At 56.2% G+C, this 14,604-nt stretch overlaps 1 protein-coding gene and 1 long non-coding RNA gene across 20 annotated transcripts in view; one reads left to right on the forward strand and one right to left on the reverse strand.

Annotated features, from left to right (window-relative positions):
• The window catches only part of DLEC1 (DLEC1 cilia and flagella associated protein), an 84,407-nt gene that overhangs the window by 2,848 nt on the left and 66,955 nt on the right, over positions 1–14,604 (reverse strand). For 7 of the 19 annotated variants that reach the window (XM_032459206.1, XM_032459209.1, XM_032459208.1 and 4 more), the window contains 16 exons: positions 12,719–12,872; positions 11,995–12,105; positions 10,716–10,846; positions 10,133–10,324; positions 9,120–9,190; positions 8,546–8,697; positions 6,698–6,816; positions 6,107–6,177; positions 4,407–4,609; positions 4,210–4,320; positions 3,995–4,120; positions 3,790–3,884; positions 3,520–3,604; positions 3,137–3,355; positions 1,108–1,269; positions 150–303 (listed from right to left, as the gene is read on the reverse strand). In XM_032459206.1, the coding sequence (XP_032315097.1) occupies positions 150–303; positions 1,108–1,269; positions 3,137–3,355; positions 3,520–3,604; positions 3,790–3,884; positions 3,995–4,120; positions 4,210–4,320; positions 4,407–4,609; positions 6,107–6,177; positions 6,698–6,816; positions 8,546–8,697; positions 9,120–9,190; positions 10,133–10,324; positions 10,716–10,846; positions 11,995–12,105; positions 12,719–12,872 (2,156 nt within the window). Of the gene's footprint in view, positions 1–149; positions 304–1,107; positions 1,270–2,916; positions 3,038–3,136; positions 3,356–3,461; positions 4,121–4,209; positions 4,321–4,406; positions 4,610–5,756; positions 5,879–6,106; positions 6,178–6,697; positions 6,817–8,545; positions 8,698–9,119; positions 9,191–10,132; positions 10,325–10,715; positions 10,847–11,994; positions 12,106–12,718; positions 12,873–14,604 lie in introns of those variants that run through there. The other 12 variants (XM_032459212.1, XM_032459214.1, XM_032459213.1 and 9 more) reach the window with 12 other exon arrangements.
• LOC116657268 lies at positions 300–8,051 on the forward strand. The gene is made up of 4 exons (XR_004312373.1): positions 300–961; positions 1,200–3,371; positions 5,521–5,748; positions 7,487–8,051. It is a non-coding gene; the product is annotated as an uncharacterized LOC116657268 (long non-coding RNA).

Raw genomic sequence — 14,604 nt, forward strand, 5'->3', positions numbered from 1 at the left:
AGCACAGGGCGGGGGAACTGGCCATCTCTGCAGGAATTCCCAGGTGGGCCCAGCTGGGGGAGCCAGCCTGCAGGGACAGGGCACTCAGGCCCCTCCCTGGGTGTCTTGGCCCAGCCTCGAGGTGGGGCAGGCGGGAGGGCATGACATACCTGTCAGCACGGTCCAGTAGCTCCGGCAGCCGCTCAGGTTCATCAGATAGACCTCCCGGACCCGGGCCTGGTTCACAAAGCAGGTCCCGAAGTCCACCCAGCTGGTGGAGAGCTGCAGCTCGGGCACGGCCACAATGGCCCTCAGAGGCACCACCTGGGGGAGGGGGCAGAGCCTTTAGCTTGGTGGGGACCCAGGGACCTTGTCCAGTCCTGCTGGGCTCTGAGCCAGGCTCTCAGGGACACGGGTGCCCTATGATCCCAAGTCCTGAAGCTTCTGAGGCACGTACAGGCAGCACCACAGCTAGTGGAAGGGGGCCGGCACCGGCATCTAAAGCCAGAGGGTGCTAGTGGGATTCTGCACAGCAAAAGGGCGAGGAAGGTGCCATCTGCTCCCCTCCAATGCCCCCGCAGCCCCTGCCCTGACCCAGCTCTCTGGTGTCTGCTCCCTGATCGGGCTGCCCTACTGCCTTCCCCTTTGTCCAGTCCTCTGCTCCTCTTGAGCTGTGGGCCATCTCATCTTTTCCCTTGGCCTCTCAGCTCTCCTCCACACCACAGCCCTGTGACTTTCTGTCAGGGTCCACAGAACAAGGTCCTTGGTATTCTTACCTGGTGTTTGAAGTCCCACAGAAGCCTAAGAGATGGTGTGTCCCTCAGGTGCTCATCCCCACCCATCAGGCCATTTACTCCCTTGGCCTGGTTTCCCTTCTGTCTCCATTAAACAGTGTGCAGGCTTCACATGCCACCACCTCCAGGAAGCCGTCCCTGATTTTCCACCCTACAGCACCCCACCTGGCTCTGAGCTCCTAAGACAGGTAAGAATGAATGACACTTCTCTCTATATGCAAGGCCTCTTCCAGGGCAGACTTTCAGGGTTTGTCTTCCTCTGACCCCAGCAGAACAGAGCTGAGCACAGCCTGGTCCTACCCCTATCACCATGTGGGGCAGGCCTGAGACTCACCTGAGTGGTCTGGTTGCTATACTCCAGAAGCAGATTCTGAGTAAACACCATCTCTTTCTCTCCACTCGCGCTCTGCTGAATGGCCACTCCAGGCAGCATCTGGTCAGCTGGGAGCTTCTGATAGGAGAGCAGCTCCAGCGAGAGCGAGAAGGACACGTTCACCTGAACGGATGTGCATGAGCCATCACCTCAGGCTGCTGGGGTGGGCGGCAGCTTCCCCACCCAGTTCTGTCCTTCCCTGCACAGACCCTGCAGGCCCGGCAAGGTCCCAGATCAGCCCGCAGGGCCCGAGCAGACCCAGCCCTGCCCAGCAAACAGCCCAGCAGCACCCCCAACACCCTGCCTGGCGCATTCATGCCCTAACACTGGCTGTGCCCACCCTCAGGAGCTGAGGGGCCAGAGGGACAGATGACAAGCAAGCTGCCCTCCCTCTTGTATGACCAGGGCTGTGGGCAGGCCTGTAGGCCCAGGTCAGGCCCCTCTCTGTTCAGAGGACAGTGAGGAGCCTTTGCAGGGATTTAAGCAGGGGACACAGAGTTGCTTTGCCTTCCTCAGGGTCACCCTGGCTGCTCAGGGGAGTTTGGGAGCCAAAGTGTAAATTAGGCCCAACAGGATGGGGCTTAGACACATGGCTCCCCAACTCAGTTCTGTGGACCTACCTCCACAAATTTACCCAAGGCTCCTGTTAGGAATACAGGTTCCTGGGCCTCAGCCGACTTTCACCTCTCTGGAGGTAGCGCCTGGGAACCTGTGTTTCTAACAAGCTTTCTAAAGGCCACTGACATGTTGCCATGCTTGGAACCCCATGTCTTAGACCAAGATCCGGGTGTGGGGAGAAGGGAGACACGCTGAGAGACTGAGGAGGGGGCAACAGCAGGGCTCGTGGCTGGCTGGTCGGGAAGAGGACGGTCTAGAAGGAGGCGTTCCTGAGCTCTGGCCTGAGGAAGGGGTGGGGGGTGTGGTGGTTGCTGAGATAAAAGGCCACCACTAACAGGAGGCACAGGTGTGGGCAGGAATTGAGTTTGGGACAGAATTCTGATCAGGAGCCAGAAGCCTGGCAGTGTCAGCACTGGAGGGTGAGATGTGGAGTGCTTACGGGATGTCCTTTCTCCGGGGATCTTGGGGCTCCCTGAGGCATTTTTTAAAGGATTTTAAAATAACTACTGGTAACTAACCCTGTAGTCTCATGGGTGCGCTGGTGGAATGGGACCTCTGGCTGTGCCCTGGGGCTACCTCTCCGTTTACCTCCGAGGAAGGGAGCAAATGCTGAGTGGGTCAGGGGTGCCCTGCTGCAGGTCTGTCTCCCCTACCTCCATGATGGGGTCTCTGGGGAAGCTGCATGACCAAGCACAGCGCTTAGGACGTGGCAGGTACCCAGTACCTCTACACTGAAGAATCCCTTTTGACAGAAGTGGACGGGATGAGCCAGGATTGTGCAGAGGGAGGCCGGGCTGGTGGGGGCTCTAAGAAGGCCCTCAGAGGGGAGGAGGGAAGAGGTGGGGGGCACCCAAACCCAAGGAGGCAGATGCTCACAGCTACCCAGAGGCCCTGGCATTCCCAGGACTCCCACCTCGAACGCTGCAAATCCCAGGTCCTCTTATCACGGATGCCCCATCAGAAGACAGAACATCACTTTGGGATCTGGTGTGCCTTATATCTACAGGAAGATGGTGCTCCTACCCTGGGTGAGGGCACGTGAGAAGGGAGGGTGTGTGCAACGTGGCAGTGCCCGCGGGACCAGGACGCTGGCCAAGGGGACAAAGAGGGGTCTGGTGTGTCCATGCTCATACATCTGGCTGTAGCTGCGTGTGTGGGCCTCCTGTGCAGAGGGCCGGTTGCTTGCTGGACACGGTGCGCCCTGATGCACAGGGCGTGGTGGGTCAGAGTGCAGCTTGCGTCTGGATGTCAGTGTCTGTGTCTGCGTACACACCTGCGTGGGGGCCGTGGAGGTGCGCTGCCTGAACACACAGGTGCGTGTCAGTGGGGGGAAGGTGACCTCTGCCCACTGATCACAGAACCGTTCACTGACCAGCATGTTCTCCTGTGGGAAGAGCACCAGCTGTGGGCCCGCTGCCTCCGTCTCCTCCTCGCACTCCTGCTTCCAGCCGGACCCAGGAGGCCTGCGGCTGCGGCTCGCCCCATCTTGAGAAACGGAGAAGGGCTTGGAGACCAGGAGCCGGAAGTAGTGTGGGATGTCTGTGGTGTTGGTCAGCTTCAGGTGGTGCGTGGTCACCAGCTCACTCAGCACCTGGGCAGCCGCAGAGGTAGGGGGGCCGAGGATGCACCTCTGCCCACTGGAGCCCATGGCTCGGGTTGGGGCTGGTGGGGACTTGGACTATAAGACCTCTGCTCCAGAAGGGCCTATGGGGACATCTGAGGTAAACTGGTAGGGCCAGGGTGCAGCACACTCACCCCAGAAGAGGGCTGCTCGGGGATGAGGTCACTGGCCTGGTGCCGGAAAGCCATGCTGCCGCAGTAGTCCAGCTCCACACTCAGCCTGCCGGCAACGGGCACGGCTGGGCCTTGGGGGCTTTGGGGGCTCGTCTGGCGCTGGCCAGCCTTTCCCTGGGCTCACCTGCTGGCTGCTCCCTCCCTTCCCCTCCCCATCCTGGCCCCCAGCAGGGCGCAGGAAGGGCACTCCCCATCGGGGGCTAGAGGAACCAGGCTGCCCGGCAGACTCACTGTGCGGGCCGCACGTAGCTGTGCAGGTCCAGCCTCATGGGTCCCACAGCAAAGTCCTGCAGGCGGCGGCACCTCCCTGGAAGCTCTCTCTCCACCTACCAAGCCCAAGCTTGAGCACTGGGGGTCCCCGAGCTGAGCAGGCAGCCAGCCACCCAGGCAGGCGACAGGCAGTGGTGGGGTCCCTCCCCTGGCCAGAAGGGCGCACCTCATCGTCCAAGCTCATGAAGCCCAGGGCGTAGCCAGTACACTCCACCTTGTGCAGGACCTCGGGCCCAAGGACCACAGGGGTGAAGGAGATGTGGATGGTGCTGCTGCCCCTGGCAGGGACCACCTGGCACAGATGTGTTAGCTTCAGCACTGCCTGTGCCCCTGCCCAGAGGGGGACGTTTCCAGGCAGCCCTCAGCACCGCCCCGACTCACCACCTGCTTGGGGCTGATGGAGAACAAGTGGTCAGAGGGCACCCCCTCGTGCCCCTGCAGGATGACTGAGATGACCTTCTGTGGGACACTGCCACTGGAACTGCCCTCGGCCTGTGGGCAAGGAGCCGCCGAGGCTCACGCAGGCTCCAGGCCCACCGGCCACACCCAGCAGCCTGCCCACCCACCCCCCTGCTCACAGACTGGGCAGCCTTGTGGCTGGAGTCGGAGGTGTTGGAGGGACTTGGGGACCAGGAGCTGCTGCTCTCAGGCGTCTCAGGGCACAGGAGGTCGTTCCCAGCTTGGTCCCGCAGCGGGAAGGGCGGCCCATAAAACACCAGCAGCTCCAGCAGCCGGTCCTCCCTGTCTTCTGGCGCGTAGGTCTCCCAGTCCAGGCGGATGTCTGGGGCAGACGTGGGGGGAGAAGGGCGAGGAATAAGGAAGGAGCAGAGGACTCTCACGGGCCCCCACCTCCCTGCAGCTCCCCAGAGGCTGCCCGTTCTCTCATACTCGGGGCCTCGCTTTCTCTCTAATGCCACTTCCATGCTATTCTTATTTTTTAAAAAGTCCACAGCCTCATGCTATCAGCTGTATCACCCCTTGCCCTCTAGATCACAAGGTAAGGTTTCGTATCCAAATGCACAAATCCAGCTCCCTGTGCTCTCCCCACAGCCCCCTTTCCTTCAGGCCTATTTGCCGCCTGACTGGACCCTCCAACCCCCGTACCCTACCTTCTCCCCTCCGTCCCTCAGTGCCTTTCCCAACAGGCAAGCCTTTGGGGGCTGCCATGTCAACTCTGCCCTGCCAGGATTCTATCTCTTTGCCCCATCCATTTACTCACTGGGCAAAATCTAACCCTGGGTGAACAGAACTGACCCTTTGGGCCTCAGTGAGCAAGTCCCCCACATGCTGAACAACTTGCCACCCCCATAAATAGGTCCCCAACCTACATGGTACCCCCACCCTGCCCGTTCTCCTCAGCTCTCCCTCCTAACCTGCACCACAACATTGTCACACCTTCCCTGTTCTCTGACACCTCCAAGGCCTCTGACACTCAGTGGGTGGCCCCACCTCACCTCCCAGAAGCCCCTGAAGTCCTGTCCCGAGCCCCTACCTCTGTCAGCATCTACCCCATCACCGCCCCCCGCCCCGCCTTCAGTCCTGCCCCCACCCCACTTCTCAGGCCAGCCGCATCCCATCTCCCCTCTCCCCTAGCTGCTTCCCAATAGCACTTAAGCAAGGTCAGGTTCCCCCACTGTGAACAAGCTTCCCTCTGCCAGACGCCCCCTCCAGTGCCACCTCTCCTCTCCACAGCAAGCTTTAGGACAAATGGTCCATCAGCGCCTCCCCCGCCCAGTTCTCACCCACCCCCAGCTCACAGCCTGGCTCCGCCTGACCTCCCTTGATACGGCCCCCAGCACGCTGGCCAGCCCTGGAGTCGCACTCAACGCACTCAACACCCCTGCCCATCAGAACAGAGCCTCTCCACATGGCCCCTGCTGTCCTGCTGCCTCTGTATCCCCAGCTCCTGCACAGCACCTGGTGGGTACCTTAGGGGCTGTTGGCTGAAGGGATGTGAAAAGGTGTCTCCTGTAAGTGTCTGTCCCTTTGCAAAGTGAACCTGGCCAGAGAAGGACATCTGTGGACCATGGATCCTGGGAGACCCCAAGCCCTACAGGCAAGGACAAGTCCTGTCCTCAAGGATGCAAGTGGCTCTGACAAGCCCTCATGGGCATGGTCACTCCCCACCTTGGCCCTCAGGGGTCTCCCTCGGTACCACAGGCCACCTGGGTCCAGGTCACGGGCCATCAGCTTCTCTCCACCCCCTCTTCCCTCCCAGCCCAGGCCTCCACATGGCACAGCCTAGCAAGAGCCCCAATTTATCTCATGAGTGTCTCACCACAGGGGCTGGAATTATTCAGGCGCAGGATCCGGGTGACTGTGTCTCCTCCAGACACCTGGGTGCCGAACCTGGAGGCAAGAGACGGGGTTCAGCACAGCCGTAGCCAAGGCACACCCTGCAGGCCAGGTGACCTCAGAGAGGAGGGCTGGGATTGGGACTCGGGCAAAGCGGGGGCCCCACAGTTGTCTATCTTTATCCTGAAGTCACCAAGACCCAGGCCTGGAGGCCTTCCCCTTGCAGCGCCAGGTGAACTGTGACCTGGGGCTGATCACTGCCCCAGGAACCCCCACGTCAACACTCCAGTCGCACTGACGGACCACACAGATCCCAACTCAGTGTGAGGGGCCTTGAGTCTGGCCCTGACCTTGGGCCACAATGACTACTTGCTACTTCTGTCCCTGCAAAGCCCTCTGAGATGTGCAGATTGCAGCCCTGTCCCCTGAGGCCTCTCTCCTGCAGGGTCGCCCTGTCCCAGGGCTTTCTTGCTGGGTGGTACCAAGTGGCCAGTAGCAACGAGTTGGCATGGGCAGCCCGGGATGGAGGCCAGAGGGTTTCCAGGATGAGAGGAGGAGGATGGGGGTGGGGTACCTGATGACAGGCTCCTTCTGGAACTGGTCAGTAGTGTAGAAGGTGGTCCTCAGGGAGCTGATGGGGCAGCCCACCACCGCCATGTGCACTGGGATGACTGTTGGAGGCAGGTCTCCCACCTGCAAACAGACACCAATCCTTTGTCACTCTCATCACTGGCTGCCACTGCACTCCCTGGCTCCTCATCCCCTCCACGCCAAGTTCTCCTCTCCTGCACCCAGACCAGGGTCTCCACAGCTTGATCCCAGCAGGGCGAGGACTCTCTCCCCACTAATGCTCATCCCCCAGACACCCCCAAAGGCCTGGGGCCGCCTGACCTCCAGCCCTGGCTTCCCTGCCCTGCCCTTCCATCTGCTCTCCTGCTCAGCCCCTCAGCCACACAAATCTCCCAGCCTGATGGTCTTTGGCCCCTTTCATTAAATGCATTTGTCTTTTAAATGGAAATAACTGCTAGTAAAAAGTAATAAAATTTTTTAAAATTTAAAACAAAATGTGATACCCATAATCCGACCCTGACCCCCAGCATGACTCACTGTTAACATTTCTGTGTACAACTGTCTAGATAGATTTTTGTGGACATAAAACATACAAGCAAGGAGCATTCTGGGCGTGCTTTTGTTTTGGTAATCTTCCCTTTTATCTTAACAATGTCTGAAAATTGTTCTAATGAACTTTACAGCATCATTTAGTGGGCTGTGGGGAACCCAGCTGTATGGACGTAGCCTATGTTTTTGTCCAATCTTCTCCTGACAGATGTTTGTTCCCTTTTACCCTCCCTGTTGTAAACAGTGCTAAGAAGAAAAGGAGCCCTGGTACGAAGATACTGATTCACATATCCACTTCTTTCCTTGGGGCAACTTTCAACGTGTGTCCCCAGCAAAGTGCAGAAGTGCCTCTGAAGCACACATACCCCAGCCGGCCCCACCAGGCACGGAGCACCCTTTCCCTGCACTTTCACTGACAACTTTCAACCTTGTTCATCTCATGAAAACCAGTGTTTCAGTGTGACTTTTAATTCCACTTCTTTAATTACCAGTGATGGTGACATATTTTTCATGTTCACTGGCCATCTGTATTTGTCATTCTACAATTGCCCATTCAAACCTTTTGCCCACTTGGGATGCTTTTGCCCCTCTTATTGTTAGTTAAGAACTCTTTGTATATTAAGGTGAACAATCCTTTGTCATTGGGTATAGCACAATTTAAAGCAAATATCTACCATATTTAATGTAACTAACCTGTTCAATTTACTAAATAGTTCACGAAAACCTCTATGCAATAACTAAATAGTGTTGGACGTTGTACACGTTTCACGTTTAGTATGGATACTAAAACTAAGAGCTCTCTACTGATATCATCTGTTGTCTTATTCATCCCTGTATCCTCCACAGTCCAGTGGACCACACAGGAACCCATACATGGTAGGTGCTCAATTCATGCTGAATGAGCGAGTAAATGAATGGACTGATGGGAGGATGAATGAATGCACCAAGATCTGGGCGAGGCTACAGCTCTGAGAAGCTGTGCTCTCTCTCCACACTTATCCCCACTCGAGATCTCGGGTCCTGGCCTGGGAAGGCAGCCTCTCTGACTCCTCTGCTCCCCTCAGTGTGGTCCCAGCCTCATGGGAAAAGGTGTGGGCACTTCTGCTCCCAGCACCCCTCCTGCAAGAATCTCAGTGGTTGCTGCAGATGCAAAGGCCCTTCCCAAGCTCAGTGGGCAGCCTCTTCCAACTTGGTGAAATTTGGGAGTCTTAGGGCCAGGTGTAGAAGGAGAATGCACCTGAAGGCTGGGGCCACAGCCAGGGTGCCTGCACCCCAGGCCACCGCCACCCCTGCGTGCCCTTACCATGCAGATGAGGTTGTCCCAGTACTCGCCCCACATGTTCGCACAGGCTGTGATGTTGATGCCGAGCTGCTGGCGGGCCCCCAGCACGCCCTGGGAGATGTGGGGGAAGAAGGAAGCTCCTTTTCCGTGAGACAACATGCTTTCCATAAACTCTGGGGGAGAACCAGGAAAGGGGATTAAGGACCCTAAGGCAGGAATGAGGTCCAAACCCTCAAGCATTAGCAAGGCACCTAACCAGACAAGCCACCCTACAGCCGCTCTCGGTCTGGTTAAACAGAACCTCCTCCAGGGAGCCCTGGGTCCCAGGCCAGCCTCTCTCACCTCTGGTGAGGCTGCGCCCCAGTGGGAGCCCTCCCTCATGAGCCACCACCCATCCCAAATCAAAGCCCTAGCAAGGAGATGCCGCATTCAAAAGACGGGGCCCTGTGAGGTGGAAGGCCACGGCCATCTCAGGGACCTTGCTAGAAAAGACACCGAGAAGTGTCTCTGGTCAGGGTCCTCTCCCTGCAGCAGCTGGCCCAAGTCCTTGGAAGGCCACACAAAACCCTTCTCTGGCCCGGCCTGGGGCTCTTACCCAGCTGCTCTCGCTTGGCCAGAAGCTCCCGCATCCGCGCCGTCTTCAGCAGGACAGGAGGCATGTTGGGGCTTTATCAGACAGGACACAGAAATAGCACCAAACCATCAGGGCCACTACCTAGGCCTGAGCCAACCCCCTCCCCCCGGCAACCGGCATCCTACCAGGTGCCAAGCGGAGGAAGGTGGCCCTGCCTGCTCCTCCCCGGGGAGAGCTGGTCAGGTCTCTTCTCCACCTCCACCTGTGGTCTTTGCCCTGCTGCACCCCTACCACCCAAGGTACCCCAGCTGTAGGCCACCTGCTAGCCTCAGGACTGCCTCCCAACAAACTCAGGAGGGCTCTGGGGCAGGGACCCCCGATCCCCAGGCTCTGAGTCCTAATGACCCCCGGATGCAAACCAAGCGCAAACTCCCCATCCCTTGCTTGGCCTTCTGCAACAGGCCATTTCCAGCCCTTCCCGCTGACATCTGTCCAGCATCAAGTGCACACGAACTTTCTGGAGCGGGTAAGTTAATGGCTTAGGGACTGTTAGTGGTGCCCCTCCACACACGGTAGTGGTTTCAAAGTTGGGCTCCCTGGCCTTAGGAGATTTTGTGGTGAGGCATCCACGGTGGTGTGCTGGTAAAATGCAAATTTCTGGGGTGTAAATACTTTCACTGTGGCTGGTTTCAAGGTACAGCTTGGCAACAAGCCTCACTGCCACATCTCTGCCCACACAGTTCCCTCCACCTACAGTAACTCCCCCCCCACAACAGGCCCCAGCACTGCCTGGTCTATCAGAAGCCCTCCGCCCCAGCAGGCCCAGCTGAGAAGAAGGGGCACAAGCCCTGGCTTTCCCACAGGCCCTCTCGGGGCCGGGGAGGCGGGCGGCAGAGCCCTTTCCTCTCTGGGATTCCCTGCGTCTACCTGAAAAAACCCTCCTCCCCTGCTCACGCCCACCAGCCCCTGGCCACCTGCGCCGCACAGAGGCCACATCCTCTCCAGGATCAGCCTCTGAGAGGAGCCAGACTTACAGGCTGGGCTTTTGGCTCAGGCTGTTTGGTGGGCTCCCGAAGTACTCAAACGTGAGGGTGAAAGGGGTCTGGATTGGGGAGCAATTGGTCAGGGTGAGCCAACGGTTCACGCAGGTCCTCAGCGGGACTGTCGAGCCAAAGTCCAGGAGGAGCTTCTCTGGGTGGCCTGGCTGCAGCTCTGTGCTGGGAACACTGCCCCGTGCCGGGGATGCCGGGTTACAGGCCACCCTCGGCCCTGCGCAGTGAGCTGCCCTGGGCGGGGGTGCCAGAGCGGCCCAGAAACCAGACTTCACCCTCTGAGCCCTCCTCATTAAGCTGCCGCCCCACAGATGCACCCTCCTTGCCCACCCATGATGTCAAGAGAGGCCACAAAATGCCACAGCCCCGCCCCGCCATCTCCTACCTGCCTGGACACCATGCCTTCAAGTGTGTGGGGAAAGAACACACAGAGGGCAGGGATAGAGTAGAGGGGTCTGTTCCCACAGAGGTCATCAGGGGCCCCAGCAACACGGCGGCCTTTTCCTGGCTGGTCCTTTGAATGGCAGCCACAGCCCTCAGGCCCCGGCCCCACCCGTGGGCTCACCTGCTGTCAGGGTCCTCTGTAGAGATGGCAATGGCCACCTGCAGTCCCTGGGGTTTCCCAGAAATGCCCAGAACCAGTGGTTCCTTCATGCCCGACACGTTACAAGGGAGGGCCAGATCTGTCAACTCTTCCTGTAAGAAAGCCCATCGGGGACACATCACTCCAGAGCTAGGCCCCAGCAGAGGGGCCTCAGATGGTCTTCCACAGCACGGGTGGTTGCTGTGGGGGCTCAACACAAAGGCCCTGACCTCAGTCTAGGCTCATCTCTGTGGCAGAGCTCCCAGTCCCTCCAGTGAGCCACCCTCCCCAGACCTGGCCTAGTGGCCCACATCCTCCCCCCGCCCCTGGCCCCTTCCTCAGGGCTCCTGGCTGAGACTCTGCTCCAAACATCTGGGCAAGCCCATGTGAGGGCAGGCCCCGCCAAACATACCTCTGGAGAAGCTGCACATTTACTCCAATGAAGCTAAGGTCTCCTCCGTGCCAGGCCTAGGCCCGTCTGTCACCCTGGAGCTCAGGCTCAGCTTTTTAAGAAAGCCCACTGTCCCCAAGTCTGCCGGGAAGGAACTGGGACCGGGTCTGCCGGTTCCCGGCAAGGAAGAAGTTTCTTTCCCCACAAGAACCACAAACAGATAGCCAGCAACCACCCAAGTACTAAGCGTGTTCCGCCTGTGGGCAGCGCCAAGGAGAAGCAGTGTCCCTCTTGGGAGGAACCTGGCAGCCAGTCAGCCTCCCCCACGGCACCCAGCACAGGGCCTGCCGTGGGCAGGGGCTCTGCTCTGTGCCTCCGGGCGGCTGGAAAGCGGCCCAGCTGGGCCACAGAGAATGGCCTGGGGAGGGCTAAAGTTGGCACTAACAGGTTTCAGGGCACAGAGAATTATATCCAATACCTTGGCCTTGTAATGGCCTATAGTGAAAAAGAATATGAAAAGGAATATATACACATACACACACATACACATACGTAAATGAATCACTATGATGTACACCAGAAATTAACACAACATTGAAAATAGACTGTATGTCAATTAAAAAAATAAAATAAAATAAAAATTTCTTAAAATAAATAAATAAAGGGTTTCAGGACACCTCCAGGTTTGCTCCAGGCTTCCTGACCCTGTGTCCCTAGACAGCAGACCCAGCAGGAAGGGGGACCCCAGACCCACATGTGACTCACAAGACCAGGAGAGGGGCCTGAGGCAGACCTCCTGGCCGACACAGATGCAGCCAGTCAGGGTGCCTCCCCAGTCACGGTCAAGCAGGCCCCTTACGCCTCACTCACCTGGGTATGAGTGGTCAACTCCAGGCTGAGCTGGCGCTCCTCACTGGGGCCCAGGGTGCCATGTCTGGGGGAGACTTTTACCGTGCAGGAGCTTGCTTGGAGACCCAGGAGCTGGCAGACGCATGGCTGGGTCAAGTACTGGGCTAGGGCACAGCACTGCAGCATGCTCTGGGGAGGCTGGCAGGCTAGGGGCCCACAGTGAGACCAGCAGGGCAGGGGCTCACTGGTGGGGAGAAACCACAGGTCCCTTCTCCTCTCCTCACCCAGCTGGATGGACCTCACAACTGTCAGGGTTGCGGGGACTAAACAAGTGGCCCTGAGAGTCCCAGGGTGATGGGGAACAGAGGGAAGCTGCCTCTGATGCACAAAGGCATGGCCCCGTCTCCCACAGCACACAGGCAGGGCTGCACAGTCAGCCCTGGAGGGGAGCAGCCCACAACAGTGCTGCGGACCAGCCACGGGCTACGCTGGCTGGGAAGTCTAGCTGTGTGCACCAGAAACTCCTTCTCGGGCAGGGCACTGGAATTCCTGAGGCCAGAGCAAGGAAAAGCCGGACCAGGTGTGCTGCTCCTTGGAGGAGCCCAGCTTTCCTGGGCACTATGGGGAGAGGGGCAGGCTGTGGGGGGATCTGTTCTGGGAGGTGCCTGGGGGGCAATGTCCCCCGACCTGGGCCTCTGGGGCTGAGGGCTGCAGACCTGGTGCCCGACAGCGTGGGCTCGCTCACCTTGCCCCAGTGGAACCGAGTGGGCAGGAGCGTGCCGTTGATGAGAGTGACAGTCGCCTTAGCGGGCACGCCCAGGTAGAGGTCTGTGACAGCCACCCGGCTGCTCTGCAGGTACACGTAGGGCTTCTGCACCTCGGCATACACAGGAAGGTAGCTGGAACACAAGGAAATTAAAGGCATATGCATCAGAAACGAAGACATAAAATTGTCCCTATGCGCAGATGACATGACAGTCTACGTAGAACACCCCAAGGAATCTATATGAATAAAAATCTTAGAACTAATGAGTCAGCCAGCAAAGTTACAGGGTAAAAATCAACACACAAAAATTAGTAACATTTTTATAGGCTAACAAGTGGAAACAGAACTTAAAAATATAATACCAACTTGCACCCCAATGTTCATAGCAGAACTATTTACAACAGCTAAGACATGGAAGCAATCTAAGTGACCATCAACAGATAAAGAAAATGTGATAAACACACACACACACACACACTGGAATACTACTCAGTAATAAAAAAGAATGAAATAATGCCATGTGCAGCAACATAGATGGATCTAGAGATTATCATACTAAGTGAAGTAAGTCAGAGAAAGACAAACATCATATAATATCACTTATAAGTGGAATCTAAAGAAAATAATACAAATTAAATTACAAAACAGAAACAGACTCTTATGGTTACCCAAAGGGAAAGGAGGGGAGGGATAAATTAGGAGTTGGGGATTAACAGATACGCACCATTGTATATAAAACAGATAAACAAAAAGGACCTACTACATAGTACAGAGAACTATATTCAACATCTTGTAATAAACTATAATGGAAAAGAATATATGTGTGTGTGTGTGTGTGTGTATGTATAACTGAATCACTTTGCTGTACACCTGAAACTAACACAACGTAAATCAGCTATACTTCAATAAAAAATATGTATAATACCATTTATAATTGCTTAAGAAATTGATATACTTAGGTACATATCTAATAAAACATGTATAGGACTTGTGTGCTGAAAACTACAAAACACTGATGAAGAAAATCAAAAGACTTAATAAATGGAGAGGCATAAATCATGCTCATGGATTAGAAGCTCCCCTCCAGGGCTGACGGTGCAGCCCAGCCTGTGTTCAACATAGAAAAGATGTCAGTTCTCCCCAAATTGGTCTATTAGGTTTAACACAATTCTTATCAAATTCCTAGCATGGATTTTTATAGATACAAACAAGTTTATTATATAATTTATACAGAAAGATCAAGGATATAGACTAATTAAAACAATTTTTAAAAAGAAGAATAAAGTGGTAAATCACTCTACTGGATGTTAAGACTCCCACAGAGCAGTAAGATAGCGCGCTGCTGTAGGGGGAGACACAGGTCAGCGAACAACACAGAAAACCTAAAATTAGACCCACACAGGTATGCCTGGGTTTTTCTCCCCTGTATGAGGAATGGGAGAGAACATACATTTTGCTCTTAGTATCTTATTTTGAAATAACTGTAGATTCACATGCAATTGTAACCCCAAAAATACAGAGGGATCCGGTATACCCTTCACCTCATTTCCCAATAGTAACATCTTGCATAACTGGAGCACAATATCACAAGCAGGAGGAGATCAACACAGATACAATCCAGCAATCTTACTCAGACCCCGTCCAGCTGACCTGCACTTGTTTGTGTCTTTTTACGTGTGTGCAATTTCATCACATGTGGATACGCAGGACAGCACCACAGGCAAGACACAGGAACAGTTTCATCAGAGGAATGCCTCCTGCTATCTTTTTATAGCCACAATCACAGTCACCTCTCTCAGTCCTCCTCCCTCCCAATCCCTGGCCACCAGCACTCTGTTCTCCATCTCTATACTTTTAAGAATACT

This window comes from Camelus ferus, chromosome 17 (assembly GCF_009834535.1).
Source record: "Camelus ferus isolate YT-003-E chromosome 17, BCGSAC_Cfer_1.0, whole genome shotgun sequence".
In the NCBI taxonomy this organism is placed as follows: domain Eukaryota; kingdom Metazoa; phylum Chordata; class Mammalia; order Artiodactyla; family Camelidae; genus Camelus; species Camelus ferus.